The 16,037-nt window shown below is 43.5% G+C and overlaps 1 protein-coding gene across 2 annotated transcripts in view; it reads right to left on the bottom strand.

Annotated features, from left to right (window-relative positions):
• LOC121085226 (neural-cadherin-like) overlaps positions 1-16,037 on the bottom strand; it is a 60,413-nt gene that overhangs the window by 16,613 nt on the left and 27,763 nt on the right. For both annotated transcript variants that reach the window (XM_040587678.1, XM_040587677.1), the window contains 9 exons: positions 13,064-13,236; positions 12,772-12,939; positions 11,643-11,892; positions 8,875-9,002; positions 7,509-7,695; positions 7,183-7,326; positions 5,188-5,471; positions 2,586-4,203; positions 614-707 (listed from right to left, as the gene is read on the bottom strand). In XM_040587678.1, coding sequence (XP_040443612.1) covers positions 614-707; positions 2,586-4,203; positions 5,188-5,471; positions 7,183-7,326; positions 7,509-7,695; positions 8,875-9,002; positions 11,643-11,892; positions 12,772-12,939; positions 13,064-13,236 — 3,046 coding nt within the window. The remainder of the gene's footprint in view (positions 1-613; positions 708-2,585; positions 4,204-5,187; positions 5,472-7,182; positions 7,327-7,508; positions 7,696-8,874; positions 9,003-11,642; positions 11,893-12,771; positions 12,940-13,063; positions 13,237-16,037) is intronic.

Here is a 16,037-nt window from a genome sequence, read left to right as displayed (position 1 = left end):
GTTCCTTCATGAAGGGACACAGCAGAACAGAACTTTGTTACATTGCCTTCTCTTGGCTCATAACGACTCCTTGCCATGAGAAGGTTTCTTCCTGCTTTTATGCCATATCAACTGTGTAGGAAGACTCAGGCTACTATAGCCATACATTGAGAGTGACATCTCTGTCAAAACCTCTGAATGGCACATGTACATCTCAACACCAGCCACAATCCAGACACTTTGATGTGAATACATCCAATACAAATAAGGTCTTACAACAAGTGGTGACATGGAAACACCAGCTCTCCAGGAGCTTGGATGAAGGAGGATGGAAGTTAGTGAGTACTTCTTCTGTAGTGGCTCACTGATGCTGACTATGGGTACAACTGTGAACAGGACTTTATAATGGTGTTCTAGCCCATCAGGCAATGGGAAGCAGACTGGTTTGGCATGCAGCATTATTTAATGCAGCCTCACACTCAGAAGGGCTTTTGGAGAGCTACGCACAAGCATCTAGCAGAATGCTTTTGCTCACTTGTTCTCAAAAAAAGGCAGTTTAAATACTTTTTATGGTCTTGTGTGTGGGCAAGTTTACCATACATTTCACCCATCTTCCATTTTTCCCTCCAAATACCTTGATGTTTTCCCTTCAAATTGGTAGATTTTGCGATCCCAATCATCATCATCAGGGGCAAGGACCTGGCCCAATACAGTCGTGGGGAGGATACCTACAATAGGATAGCACAGAAGTGGCACAGTCGGACCTCTCACACATGCACAAACAGGTTGGCCATTCAAATTTTACTGGTTTGTCTTAAGTCTAAAACCTCTACAGAAGAGTTGTGATAGCTCCCTAGAGAAGATGGGCACCAGTTTGCAAATACTGTGTGGTGTTCTGCTTATTGGGTGTTTGCTGGACGGCTACATAGATACAATTCAACAGATGGCTGCAATGAAAAACAATGGGAAGGAAAAAAGAAAAGCCACCTCTGAGGAAAGATGGAAAAGATATTCAGACTTCCTCATTTTCACTATTTTGGCTGCAGTATCCAACAAGCTTACAGAGTGGTTTAGACAGGGATTGGGGTTTGGCAGGAAAAACAACCAAAATGCTGACTGGGTTATAAAGGGCAAAAAATAATAGCAATTTGGAGATAATTACAGCAAGATAGAGAGGACGTCCAAAATAGAGGAACTAGGCTTATTTTGAGTAGGTGGTGAAAATTTGGGGTCAGATGGAAAGAAGCATGTGTTCTGCTGGTTTTGCATCCTCTCAGCAATGCTCACAAATTAGTATTTTTTTTTTTACAAAAGCTATTTCTGAAGGAAAAGTCCACAGTTATCTGGATTCATAGATCTACTGAGCAAAGAAACAAAGAAGAGGAAAAAATGTGGGACTTCACCTTGTGAAAGGGAACAGCACAAACCCTGACAACTGAGGGACTGTATGCAAAAAGAAAACTGTACCTCTCTGGCAACTGTGGCAACTTTCATTGGATATTTTGCAGGAGACAGTATACAGGATGCCCTGGTGTTTGACTTCCATGTTATATGAATGTACAAACGACTGTGATAGTAGCTTTCCGATTCTGACTCCTTAACATTTTAAATAACTGAAGATATGAAGACTTGAATATTTCCTCCCAGAAATTAACAGTACAGATGAGTTTAACCTTTAGAGGCAACTAAAAGGGAATTCAGGTTAAAGAAAAGATCTGGTACTTAGGCTATAAGCAGAGTTTCTCAGCAAATAGCAAACAGACTTGGTTTCAACATTACAAAAAGCTGAACTTGAGAGTGAGCACTCAATGGGCAGAACAACATTTCAGCACAAATAAACGTCAACAGCATCTACACAGAAGCAGTTTCTATTGCATCCATGATAGACAATCTATTTAATGTGCTGTTGAACCACAGGATACACAGCAGAGTAGAAGAAATGACCTGAGCCTACCTGGGTGCAAGCATCCCAAAATCTTTTTACCTGTGTGGTTTATTTTGCTGTTGGGCTTATTATGTGGGGACACTGGATCACTAGAGAATTGCTAGCTAATTGCCAAAGCAGGAAGGGAAAGGTGGCTTCTCTTGTACTGCCTGCAGCCAACGTTCACAGAAAATTCCCCCATAACATTATTTGTTAGCTGAAGGTTCATATGAATGTCTCGGGCAGTTTACCATGAGTTCAACTTAAGTGTATTCGCTAAAACTGAATTCAGTCTGGAGGAGGAAAAAGGTTTAAGGAGGAGGAAGAAGGTCCTCAGAATTCAGACTCGTCACTTCTCAGCAATATTATGAATTCTGTTAATTTTTTCCCCCTGAAACATTAATGCTGCTGGAAAACTGTTTCTGAAAACAAGAGACCATTATTCAAGTTTGATAGAAACATGCACAGAACAGCAGCCAGCTATGCTTTTTCTTCAAGGCTCAGTTTCTTCCACAAACCAAGTGGCCCAGAGTCCTGTGCCCCACACACCTACTGCTCTCTGGTGGGGCTTAAGTAAATTTCAGTAGCACCTCTACTAAGATCTTAGTTTACATGGAAGAGGACAGAGACCTCCTTTGACCTTACTGTCACATTTGGAAGCAAGCAAGAAAGAGTGATTTACCATCATAGCTGTAAATGAGACATTCCATGTAGCCAGCAGAATGCGGGTGGTCATTTTGGTCCCCGATATTGACAGTCAGCGTGTTGGTGGAGCTCATAGGTGGGATGCCGCTGTCCGTGATCAGGATGGGCAGGTAGAACACCTTGTGCACTTCCCTGTCAAAGGTACGCAGCGCAGTGAGCAAGGCACTTCCATTGTGGAAGTCCTGCAAGTTGAAGTTAGACAGACTGTGGAAATCACTGAGAAGATGAAAGGAGAAAGGTGCACCATTAGCAGCAGTGTCTCGGTCCTTAGCATACAGCAACGTAGAGGTCTCATTCATTTGGACAGCCTGTGGAGAAGCTGTGTTTTCCCAGACCACTGGGTTATAATGAGCCTCAAACTCTGGCCCATTGTCATTTATGTCCTGCAGAGTCACTGAAACAGTGGCACTGCCCGTCAGAGGAGGCTGCCCCATATCGGTGGCAATGACAATGAGTTGGTACTGTGTCACTGTCTCATGATCCAGCACTCCTGCAACCGTCACCCACCCATCATTAGCCACAGAGAACTGGCCACCTGTGTCAGACTTGTTTAGTAGGTGAAATGAGAACCTTCCGTTCAGGCCAGAATCCAAGTCAACAGCAGAAACCTGAACAACTTTGGTGCCAACTGGTGCATCTTCCCCCAGTGCAGCCACTTCATAGAACTGGGGGTAGAAGACAGGAGCATGGTCATTGGAGTCCTCCACATAGATCACGCAGTGAGCAACGCTGAAGAAATCTGTGTCCTCTGCTTTCACAGTCAAATTGAACACCCTCTCATGAGGCTTCTCAAAGTCAATCCGCTTTCGCAGCCTGATAAACCCACAGTTGTTAACTTCATCTGTCTCTATAGAGAACTTGTGGTCGTTGTCCCCATCAAGGATGCTGAATGTCACCATGGCATTTTCTCCCTCATCTCTGTCCACAGCAGACACCACTGCCACCTCAGTGTTAATACTTGCATTCTCAGAGACAAATGCCGTGTAGATCCTTTGCAGGAAGACTGGAGCATGATCATTTACATCGGTCACCAAAATAGTGGCGGTGCCTGTCCCAGTGAGCCCTCCTCCATCTCTGGCCTCAACCACTACTAGGTACTTGTCTTCCTTCTCCCGATCAAGGGACCCAAGCACTGTATAGATGGTGCCACTAACTGAATCAATTGAGAACAAATCCAGATTAATTTCATTTTGGACATTCTGAATGATGCTGTATGTTAGCACGGCATTCACACCAGCCTTTGGGTCATCGAGGTCCACTGCTGTCATTTCCATGATAGGAGTGTCTGCTGGAGAATCCTCAGGGACATGGCCCATGAAACAGCCATCCAACACACAGAGGAAAAGGGGTGCATTGTCGTTCACATCCCTCACTTCTATGATTACATCTGCAAAGCCAGTCAGTCCCTCTCCACTCTCATCTGTTGCAAGAACAAGAAAGCGCCACATTGATCGCTTCTCACGGTCCAATCTTCTATTTGCGCTGATCTCACCTGTGTTCTCATTGATGCTGAATTCGCTGCCGGCCCCCTGCCCATGCAGGGAATAGTTAATGGCATTTTGATCAGCTGCTTGGTCAGGGTCTGTTGCAGAAACCTGGAACAAGCCACAGCAGGTAAGTGTTTATGTAAAAAGAAAAGGGGAAATCACTGTTCTGTTGATGGCAGTTGGTATTGCACAGGCTAAATAAATAGCATGCATTTTAACAGCAAACATCTACTGGTTTCAGTTATTCAGGTCAGGTACTCTTTCAATATAAACATCATGCATGGCCTAGGGAAAGATCACATTTAGACAGACTAATACATTCTACTTCCCAAAGTATATTTCCAAAATATACTTGTTTTGGGAAGAGGAAATAACTGCAGGAGGAACCAAGAGCAAGCAGTAACAGATGTGCTGAGCAAAAGTTTCTTGTGAAACTCTTTGGAGCTGGAATACAAAGGCACATGGGGGCTGTTGCTCTCTAGGTGAACGGAATGCTGCGAACACAGGTGGCCATACAGCCAAGCTGATTATCAGCACAGGCCAGAGAGAACTCCCAGCTCCTGATTTGCATCCAGGGATTGCTTGGGAGACCACTAGTTGGGCCAGCTGAGCAGTCCTCATGCCAGGGACTGCTGTACCAACAAAACAATGAAGATGATTGAGTTCCAGAGTCAAATAACAATCCCTGGTAATGTTTATTGGGTAGTATAAATGTAGCCAAAGAGTCTGTGACCTAAATGCACGAAGTACACCTGCCAACCACGCTATGCTTATACAGTTACTCAAAATATGCTAACTCTGCTTTGTGAAGGAAAGCCATCACAATTTTTAACATTTACAAACAGAATCATTTGGAAAAGACCCTTAAGATTGTTGATTCCAACCATTATTTATGCTGGTCAGGGGAGCAAGTCCACCATGCAAATTCAGCCAGGCTTTCTTTATTCTCTTCTTTACAGAAAGTTACTAGTTACATCTGAATACCAAGGCTCACCCACAATAAAGAAATTAACTTTTTAAATTTGTGTGAATGGATGGGATTCAGCTGAACAAAAAGCCAGGTTTTGCTCTGCTTTGTGCAAACTGCTTTACCTTTAGAACAAGTACAGGCAGATCTGTGAGCTCCTCCAAGACACTGCCCTGGTATTCATTCTGAGTGAAGACTGGTGCTTCATCATTCTTATTGACAACATTGATGATGACAAGAGTGTGGTTTTCCCATTTTCCATCAGAAGCTACAAGCCGGAGCTCGTAACGTTGTTCTTGTTCATAATCCAGAGGCTGAGCAATAAAGACAGTTCCAACCTCAGGTTCCACGTCAAAAACTCCTTTCACATTTCCTGATGTGATCTGATACCTTAGTCTGGCATTTGCACCTACAAGAGAAAGCAAACAACCACTGCCTGTTCACTCCGTGAATGCTCCATCCAGCTGTACACAGCTGACATACCCAAGAGAAGCCTTATTTACCCAGACTGTTACAGGGTGTGTGGGAGATAAAACATAGGCATAGGCACAAACAGAAAGACCCAGCTATGTAATGTGAAGGGTTTGTGTATGGTAGATTGGGGGTTAGGTCTGCATTTACATATATTTACAAATACAATTTGCAGTCATGGACAAGCACCTGTTTATTGATAATGAAGGAGTTGTGTGCCTCTAATTTACTGTACATTCATTTGCCAATAACAAAAAAGTAACATGCTATTAAAATACTAGAAGCTCTTTTTGCTCAATGTTTCCCAAGTCTCCCATTTCAAATGCCAATATTCCTTAACCTTTTTTATATATACCACTGGATGGTGCTAAAATATAACAAATGTCCTCTGTGAGCAAGAACGCATCTCAGAAGAACATTCCACCTGTTCAACAGCAGTTGTTTGATTGCTGCAAAATGTTTAGGAACAAAAAACCAAAAGAGTGTTTGGTGTTTCATGTTTACTTATTTGAAAAGGAGAAAAATACATGACATTCCATTTCAGGATAGAAAGTAATTCCCCAAATTAAATAGGTGAACCGCTAGGAGTAGAAAGAAAATTCAGCATTTTAAGTAGTGAGTGAACTGTGGATTTTAAGAGACTGGAACAACACGGATGGCAAGAAAGTGAAAAGGCTGTGTGCAACATTAGTGCTTGGAAGAGCTTGGCTGCCTTTGCAGCATGAGTTTGAGCATCACTTGCTAGTCACTTTTGCCAAATTCTCTCCAGCGCAGCAGCCAGTTTTGAATGGCCTCTTCTCCATCATGGGCACTAAGAGGCACAGGCATTACAGTACTGCCACCAGAAGGAATGGTCAGCTCTCACCTGCTCCCAGCAACACATTCCTCTGGTGCTTATCTGGGCTCTGTCACCAGCACACCCAGCTTGCCTTCTTTTTTAAAACTGGTTTGTTTTTCTCCAGCAAGTTGAGCTGGACCAACTCATGAAAGGAGCAAAAAAGCCGCAGTAAAAGCAAAGACAGGAACTGAGTGGTGGTGCATGCTGTTGGACTGGCTCAGCCCATCTGATCTCACCACACTGTAGGGGCAGTTTCACACCATCAGAGCTGATGTAATTGTGAGCCCCAAAAGGTCTGGCTGTCCCTTTTTCCCTGCCTCATTCTTGCCTTCATTTCTGGCCATGTCATCCCACATATTCTAATGTTTGTCAGATTCTTCCACAAGCATATCCAACCCAGTAACTCACCAAAGAGCACACAGGTTTGGTTTTCTTGCAATAGTAATAAGTAAAACTGATGCCCAGGGAGACCTGGAAAGCACAGGAGTCAGCACAAAGCAAACACATGCTCAGGAGTGAGTTAGTTTTTATGTTACCTCTTGTGAAGTTACAGCTGGGTTGTGACTCCAGGTGATTTCATTCTGCCCCAAAAAGATTGCCGGCTAGCTTAACCTTTGCACTGCAAACCTGAGAACCTAATGAAAAAAAATGCTCCCGTGTGCCCAGAACTTTTCTCCTCGCTATTACAAATGCTTGAAATGCTTAATCACTTCCTGAAGACGGAAAATTTACTTGCCATGAAGGAAGTAGCCCCACATACAACACACAGTAATACTAAGAGGACTTAGAAAGCCATGCAGAGTCTACTCACCCTCATCTTCATCATCTGCTGTTGCTGTCACAACAGGACTTCCAACATCCCTGTCCTCATCTATGCTGACCTCATACACTGACCGAGGAAATGCTGGAGCGTTGTCATTCACATCACTGACAAAAATCCTTACATAGGCTGTGTCTAAGAAGGAGATTCAAGAGGAACATATAGACGAGAAATGGCAGAGGTGGAGTACCTCTTGTTGTATTTCAGACAGCTCACATACACCCCACACACCCCCACCCCACCCCCAAGACTCGAAAAGTTAAGGAACCCAATTTCTGATACATTTTACCCAATATATAATTCCTTACTACTTCTACCTGTGTTGGGCTGCCCATGAACACCAGGTCTAGCAGATTCTGAAGAGTCCTGAGACTGAACTTCAATCAGGTAAGAGGCTCTTTTCTCTCTGTCAAAAGTTGCATGGGTGGAAATAATTCCTGTCTCAGGCTCAATGGTGAAGAACTGGTAATCCTCACCAGCATCTCTCAATATTAAGTAGTGAACCTAAAAATAAAATAGTAAAGAGAGGTTGCATTTTCCACTTTCATTTCTATGTCCAAGTGCTGTGACTTCCCCCTTCCTCCGTAGTCCCCTAGGTCTGCCTGCAAAGTAGCAACACCGAGGAAAGACAGTTAATCTGGACATAATTTTTCTAATTCTTTTGCCCATTTTGATACAAAAAACCCCAGAATTCTTAAACAGAAGATCATCTGTACCAGTGATATCAAGGCCCATCAAGCCCTAATCTCCAACAGTGGCCAGCAGGAGCAGTTAAGAAAGATCATGAATAACAAAAGGACAGAGAATGTATGGAATGGCATCTTCCCTGGCATCTCCCCAGATTCTAGCAACCCACTGTGCTTCTGATCACAAAAGAAGTGGGGTTAACTGAGAGTATGGGTCCTGTTCAGCAGGACTGAACAAATTAAAACCTCCACTGATGAAAGCTACCCGCATTTGCCCCTGTAACAAAGGCTTGGCTTCCTCTGAAAAAAACGTTGCCAACGTTGCCACCACCAAGTCATGTCCAGAGCACTGCCAGGCAGTTCTACCACACAGGCTGCTCTTCAGAAGTTTCAAAATGACAATCACAGAACAGCAGATCTGTACTAGCCAGAGTTCCCTCCCAGAAAAGCTAGTAGGGTTTTTGAAAAAGGCTCAGGAAAACACACAGAAAATGAGCAGTTTCCTTCATAACACTGCTTTGGATGGGTCATTATAACAATGGTGGTCAAATGTTGGTTTGACCAACCATTTGAACCAGTGATGGTGAAATGAAATGTTACTTAATTGACCATATTTAAATAGCCGCATTTAACCAACCATAATCACGTGATGGTCAACTAAATAATGAGCTGAAGAGGCAAGAGTTTGGAAACATTCTGCAGTGACCTCCACTTGCCTTGTTATGGGAGCAACCCTGAGAATCACGCAGCAGTGCTTTGTCATGGTTGCTGGATCAGGACAAGTTGCTACGATGTAGGATCCCAAGACCATGAACAGCATCATCTCTGCCTGCATCCCATATTATGCACATCAGGCATATGCTAGACGAATACTTGACAAGTGCTGCAAGAAGTGTTTGTGGCTCATTACGCTGTCATCTGCTGTCTCTGCACTCTTACTAGTTGCAATACTAAAACTTGCCTATTGGGAGGAAAAGAATTGGATGTAAGGTCAAACCTCTCCATGCAGGCCAGAATCCAAGTCCGTAGCTAACACCTGAACCACGGATGTGCCGACATCAGCTCCTTCTGGCACAGACACCTCGTAGTTAGAAGACAGGAAGAACGGAACATTATCATTGACATCTGCAAAAGCAGGGGATGGGGACCATGGTAAGAAAATGTTTGAAGACTTTTTTTTCTTATTGTATTTCTTTCCCACAGTCATAATATAGCTTGGAGGAAGAACTCCCCTTACTCATAGCAAGAAGAAATCCTGCTTTGGGTCTTCCCCATTTTCATGGCAGCTGTCAGGAGGCATTTTATAAACATTGAGCAGTTTCTGGGAGACAGTGGCCTAATCCCAGCTAAGATACTGGCTAATGATTTGACCAGCAATCTTATAGCAAGTCCATGAACACCAGGACCAGGAGGCCTTTCATCCACAGTCTATAAGGAGCTGGTTATCTACAGCAGTAGTTAATTTCAGCGTTTTATTAAGGGCTGTTTAACATACAATGGAAATTAAAATTGCAGAGTTGACAAAGAACGTATGTAAAGCAGTCTTTCCTGGCCTTTGTAGGGCAGTATAGCCAGATTTATGTTAGGCTGTAGGATGCAGCTGCACATCAGCCTCCCCTCATCTAACTGCTGGCCAACGTCCAAAGGAAGCACACCGATCTCCCCGCTCTCGTCATCCTGCTCTAAGCCATGGGATCCCCCTTCCCATGAGCTGGATCACACGGTCCCATGTTGGCATTTTATTGCTTTGAGGCAGCCTGACTTTCTGGAGAGAAAAGGTCTAGCTGTGATGTGACACGCTCTGCAGCTGTGTAACCGCCAGATCCAGCCCAAGGGGCACGGTGAGATGGGCAGGGGAAGGAAGGAAGGGCTGCGCAGTAGTGGCCACCTGCAGCCAAGGCAGATGAGATGCAAGGAAGAGCCACGTTATGCTTACAGCAGTGCTGGTCTCTTGTCTTCCTTGCCTGGCCCCTGTAGAGGCCTAAACTGGAAAAGATATGTCCTGTATTTTGAAGGGCCAGTTTCTGACACATTTTGTCCTTAAAACTGCTGTGTAGGACCAGGTGAACACAAGGGACAGGCAGGAGAACTATGTCAGCACTGACCCAGATCTATTTAAACTGCTCTGGAATCACATCCTCCTGCTCCACCCGTGACGTAGTCCAGGTTCCTCTTTGTCTGTGAGACAACTAAACTGAGAAATGCTGCATAGGCCCCTACGTCTTTTCGCACTTTTCACAGTTTAACAGCCACATTTGAAGAAAGTAATTTTCCTGTGTCATGGCACAGAGCAGCTGTAATGTAAGTTCTTCAGATCCACCTGTCTTCATGAAGAGCAGAAAAATTTCTTAATAACTCATTCTGCAAACCCTTCAGCATATATTTACTTTTACTACTGCCACATGACTCCATTGATTCTGACACACAACTATTTGCAGGATCAGTCTTAAAAAATTACTTTCTTTTTTTTAAGTTGTCAGCGTGGGCTCCTGTAAATCCCAATTTTCTTTCTCTCTTATATTCATAGTAATCTGTGAAAATTTATTTTCTAATAGGGTTTTTTTTTTATATTTTATAAAAAGAGTAAGTCTTGTTAGAGAAAAGTTTCAGCAAATTCACTAAGCGAGGTAAGGAAATTAAAATGCTACAAAAGACTTCCTTTTCTGTGTGCTTGTGCATAAATAAAGGACAATTCTGCACATGAAACTTTCTGGTGGTTATTTCTCTCTTAAAGATGTTTAACTTGCTATTTTTTTCCACTAATGCATACGTGTGTGTAAATCTTTTTTCATATGAAATACTAAGTTATTGAAAAAAGGATTTTTGCCCATGAGCAAATTGAAGTTTCTCCCAAATTCTGATACCGATAAATGTTCTCTATGAAAAATCTTTTGGGGCAGGGTCCATAATCTGCAGTGAGGCTCAGACCCTGACTTGAAGCATTCTTGTTCTACAAGCCTGAAGGATTTTTGCATTGGTGGACTGGGGAAGACAGGACAATGCTGTGATAAAGTGAAGCAGGGAAGTTGAATTCTCATTCAAATTACCACTTAAATCTTTCATTTCCATGGTGGTGAGCAAGGAAAACATTTTTGCTGGCAACTTCACTTATTCATATTTTCATCTAGATGTCTACATATCAAAAGTAATTCCACTAATGCTTCAAAAAGCAGGGATTAAAATCAGATTTATAGTTTTATGTGGATCTACAGGAGCAGAGCCTTACAAAAAGATCCTACTGTAAGGAGGGCTGGATCAAATTTTTGAAAATGGCACCTATTAGTAAGGATCCTTTTCGTTTTGAGTTTTAATCTCAGTGTTCAATACAAAATGCTGAAAATAACTAAACCCCTTAAACAGATATCAAACACAAACTCAGTATGTCTGGGCTATTCATCTTTTTATATCACAGAATATTTCCAGTAATACTCCTCTCCTTTCAACAGCCTGGGAACATTTACTAGATTTCTCCTCCTATCAGAAGAAACACTTTCCAATTACATCTGTAGAAGCAGGCACTAGTTGCCTAAACATTCAGACAGACCATTTTTGCACTGTAACATTTCCACATTTCATAGATGTACTTAGAAATTGTCTCAAATAAACCTTTTTAATGACTGCACCACTTCCTTTTACAGTACAGAAACATACAAAGCGTTCTTAGGGGGCTTGGCATTTCATGGATGTTACCTTAATTTGTGGTGTTATACTAAAAATAATGAGAATTTTGTTCTGAATGAGCTGCTGAAGTGCAGCAAAGCTTACCTGTTATGTTCACACAAACAGTGGTAAAGGAAGCTAAAGGAGTCATTGCTACATTTTGTGCCCGGACTGTCAGGGTGAAAAACTTAGTTGTCTCAAAGTCAAGTGGTTCAGCGACTAGAAGAGAAGCAGATCCATCAACTCTGTTTGGCTTCAGATAGAAACGAACTGGCATGTTAGTCTCTGGAACTTGACCCTCCTCCAGGTTATACGTAACCCTGGGATCACCAAGAGGGGATGTGGCTTTGACGGTCTGAAGAAGAAAAGAGCCACCACATATGTTCATGAAGCGTAGGGTTGGAAGTGTTAAGTGTTCAGTTTGATGGCAAGAACATACATACACAGACAAAAGTGAAAGAGTTTACAGAGCTGAGTTTCAGTTTACAACATTTGGGTTTGATGCAGGTCTTCAATCAACAGTAAATTTACCTGCCTCTAAATGTGCCAAGCCAGAACTGCATCACTGGCTAAAGGAAATCCCTTCTCAATCCTCCTTCCAAAACAAAAGCAATCTGAAAGGAGACCGTTTCTCCACTGCATTGTACATTTTACCAGGCAAGATACAGGCAAAACCTGAATTGTTTGCAGGTACTTGAATATCACACGCAGGAAGAGGAAGACAGAAATTACCTGGCGATTTATGAAGAGACTATCCTTAAAGAATAAGTCTGTACAGGTTAAAAAGGAATTGGTTTGGGTTAAAAGAGCCCAAAGCAAACTACAGCTGTTCCACGCTGTAGTGCTAAACTGAGAAAAGCTATAGGAAAGATGCAGGCAGGCAGCACCATCCACTGAGGATGGAGGAGTGAGGAGCTGGCCCTTGGTGGGAACACTCACAGATTTCCCACACAGGCAGGGCATGGCTCTGGCTTCTGCAGGAGCACACCCTGATGGCCAGTGGTGTAAGTCACTGGGAAAACTGCTGCCAGCTGAAATGCCCGCCTATTCTGCAACAGGTATTCCTGGCAAACACTAACAGGGTACACAGCTGTGAAGGCTGGTAAGGAAACAGTACAACGCGGTGAGGTTGCAGAGTGGGCATCCCACGTACTTTTGACATGGAGACAGCACAGCAGAGGAGGCAGTTGGAATCAAAAGAAGAGGGAGGGAAGTAATTACACTTTAAACATACCACTATCTTAGTGTCACGAATGGTGCTTTCAGGGATGGTTACCCAGTATCTGCTCTGCTCCCACTGGGGCGGCTGGCTCAGTGCATTAGTGACAGTTACCGTCAGCTCCACGGTGCTGCTTCTGTTCCCTCCATCTGTCGCTACAATATAGCGACTAATGCGCGTTGTCTATGAAACGAAGAAGATTGAGGATATTCGCAAACAATTTTGTACAAATCAAGAGACTGCAATTAACCCTCTGCAATAGATTTGAGGGTTGGAGGTTGCTCGGTTCCAAGCAGAGTCATGTTACCTGAGATAGCAGGCGGTTCACGTATACCCAGCCCGTGCTGGGGTTGATCTGGAAGTATTCCAGTTGGTGCTCTAACATTGAGTATGTGACAGCAGCATTCACACCCTGGTCACTGTCATGAGCTGCTACACGGAGGAAACTCGTCCCCATCGGAGTGTCTTCGCTGAGGAAGTCTTTGAAAAGACAAAGGTATCGTCAGCAGGTCTTGCTCTGGTTTACCTGGCCGTAAACCCTGAGATACCCCTGTGAAACCCCATAGCCCCCCTCACTGGTGATGAAGTGTTTCTGTAATGAGGCAGGTTATAAAGTATCATCACTAACAGAGTGTCTGTAGTCCTCTTTTAGCTTCCTCTTCCCTTTCCCCTGACGCCCTGGGCTGTGAAGCGAGCTGCTGGTGAAGCAGGTTTACTGATGCCGAGCGCTCGTGCCTCTCCATGGCAGTGCTGGCAAACCCTGCAGCCGCCCCCATGCCCACTGCTTCGGATCACAGCCCAGGCTGCTGGGCTCAGCTGCGGATAAAAGCAGGTTGGCATCAAAAGGAATTCTGTGCGAACTGAATTAATCCTGACTGTGAGTGGTGGCAGCAGCACGGTCGGCGGGAGGCAGCAGGCAATCCTGAAGCATGAAGATTCAGATCGTAGTGAAGATGCCCCCAACACCCCAGTGATGTGGAGAAACTGCCCAGGGCAAGGGCAATGATCATTCTATACATGTCTCTTTCCTTAGGTGTCACTCCCTGTTCCCAGCAGTCCACCTGAGACAGAGGTTGTGTCTTTGTACCCCTAGTCCTAGACAGACCAATCCTTCTTTGAACCTGCTTTTACAATCATCATCTAAAGATTAGGTGGCAAAGAGTCACACTGTTGAAGTACTCATTGCACAGAAGAGTAATTCATTTTATCTTCCTAAAGCCTGGTTCCTGTCAGGGACACCACCAAAATGATGGGAAATTGTGAGCAGTCATTTCCTACTCTCCTCCTCTCTGTGAGGTGCCGTTTTATATAAAGCTATTGCATCCCTGCCAGCTGCCTCTTTTCCACACCTCAGTTTTTAGATTGCTCTGATCTGACTTTGGTACTGCTTGTCCCTCAGTTCTCAGCCATTCCTGGCTGGGACTGGGAATTCCAGTCCCAATTCTTCCTCCAAGTAGCTATGGGTGCTTGCCCGATTGTGTTTTTCCATGCACTAAGGCTCCATCAGCTCATTGTATTGAAATGGCCCTGGCAGTGGCAGTGGGAAGGCCGTCACAGTTACATTTAGACAACACAGTCAGGCTATTTAATTACTTCTTGTTCAGAAACTTTTTCATATCTATGCATGTGTCTCCTTTAGCATTTTTGTGGTGGGACAAGCAGAACTGCATATTATTTATAAAGTGGAGTGGCCATGTTTCCTAGTTTGATCTTCTTCCTTAATATCTACAGTCTGTGGCAGGGGGCAGCAAAAGCTTAAACCACCACAACCACTTGTTCCATGAACAACAATCTGAGCTTTAATTAGCTTCTCTCATCCACCAGGACATTTAATTGGCAAAGGATTCATGTCCCTGGTATGTCAGTAACAGCCAAAGCTAGTTTCAGAAAAGATTTACTGGCACTAAAATAGATTAATGAAAATCGAATTTATTGCTAAGCAACACTGTGAAATACCCGTGGGGTTTTTTTTGGTGTGTGTTTAAATGTATGCTTTTATAGTCAAATCCTGTTAAATCGCATTGTGAGAAAAAATACAAGATTACTTGGAAGGGTCGTACTCTCTCATTTTACGTACTTCTGCTTGCTGTTCGCGTAACTCTTACACTTACTCTACCATCCCTACTGCATGGAGTTAAGCATTTATTTCATGTCTGTTTTGCAGCAGATGATAAGATGCATGGCTTAAATCAGGGATTTGACCAGCATCCTAGTGCTGAGGAATTAAGAACCAGCAGTTTCCAGGAAGAATAGAAACCTATGACTAATGGCATTTGATCTTGTTAGAGAAGGAGCTATTTTTAATTCTGTGACGTACAAACATTGATTACTTATGTATAGATGCTGGAAAAGTGCTATGCATAAAGTGACCTCATTATTTGCAGTTTCCCCATCCCAAAGGGCTGCCTTTGCTTCAGGACCTTACTGGCGTGTGTGTTCATAAAAAAAGAAAAAAATCTGCCCATTCCTCAGAAGTGGCAAAGTCACCATAATTACCAAATGCAACCTCTCAGCTTCACTACTTTTGAAAAAAAAAAAAAAAAAAAATCCCTGGCAGCTTCACCTTGTCGAGGTTTAGCCCCAGCCAGCAAATAAGTACCCTGCAGCCACTCACTGACTCCCCTGCCCCTGGTGAGATGGAGTGGAGAATCGGAGAAGGGTAAAACTCATGGGCTGAAGCAAGAACAATTTAATAATTGAAATAAAGTAAAATGTGATATAGCAATAATAGTAACTGTAATGAAAAGGAAGATAAAAAAAACAGAGATAGGAATAAAACTCAAGAAAAACAAGTGATGTGCAATACAATTGCTCACCACCCACTGACCGATGCCCAGTCAGTCCCCAGGCAGCGATCAGTCCCTCCCAGCCAACTCCCCCCAGTTTATATACTGAGCATGATGATCTGTGGTATGGAATATCCCTGCGGCTAGTTCGGGTCAGCTGCCCTGGCTCTGCTCCCTCTCGGCTCCTTGTGCACCTCCCCACCGGCAAAGCAGAGCGTGGGGAACTGAAATGTCCTTGACTTAGGGTAAGCACTACTTAGCAACAACTAAAAAACCAGTGTGTTATCAACATTATTCTCATACTAAACCTAAAACACAGCACTGTACAGCTACTAGGCAGAAATTAACTCTATCCCAGCTAAAACCAGGACACACCTGAAAGACACGTTTGAAGGCAGACTAGAAAGGTTCATCTCTACACAAACACTACCTTTACCTCAAGGACTTCTCTGCTCTGTCCAAAAATATTTCTCTGCACTGAGATCTCTCCCACCT

The sequence above is a fragment of the Falco naumanni genome, chromosome 3 (genome assembly GCF_017639655.2).
Source record: "Falco naumanni isolate bFalNau1 chromosome 3, bFalNau1.pat, whole genome shotgun sequence".
Classification (NCBI taxonomy): domain Eukaryota; kingdom Metazoa; phylum Chordata; class Aves; order Falconiformes; family Falconidae; genus Falco; species Falco naumanni.
The sequence above is the reverse complement of the archived record's forward strand: the minus strand, read 5'-3'. Positions and strand labels throughout refer to the sequence as shown.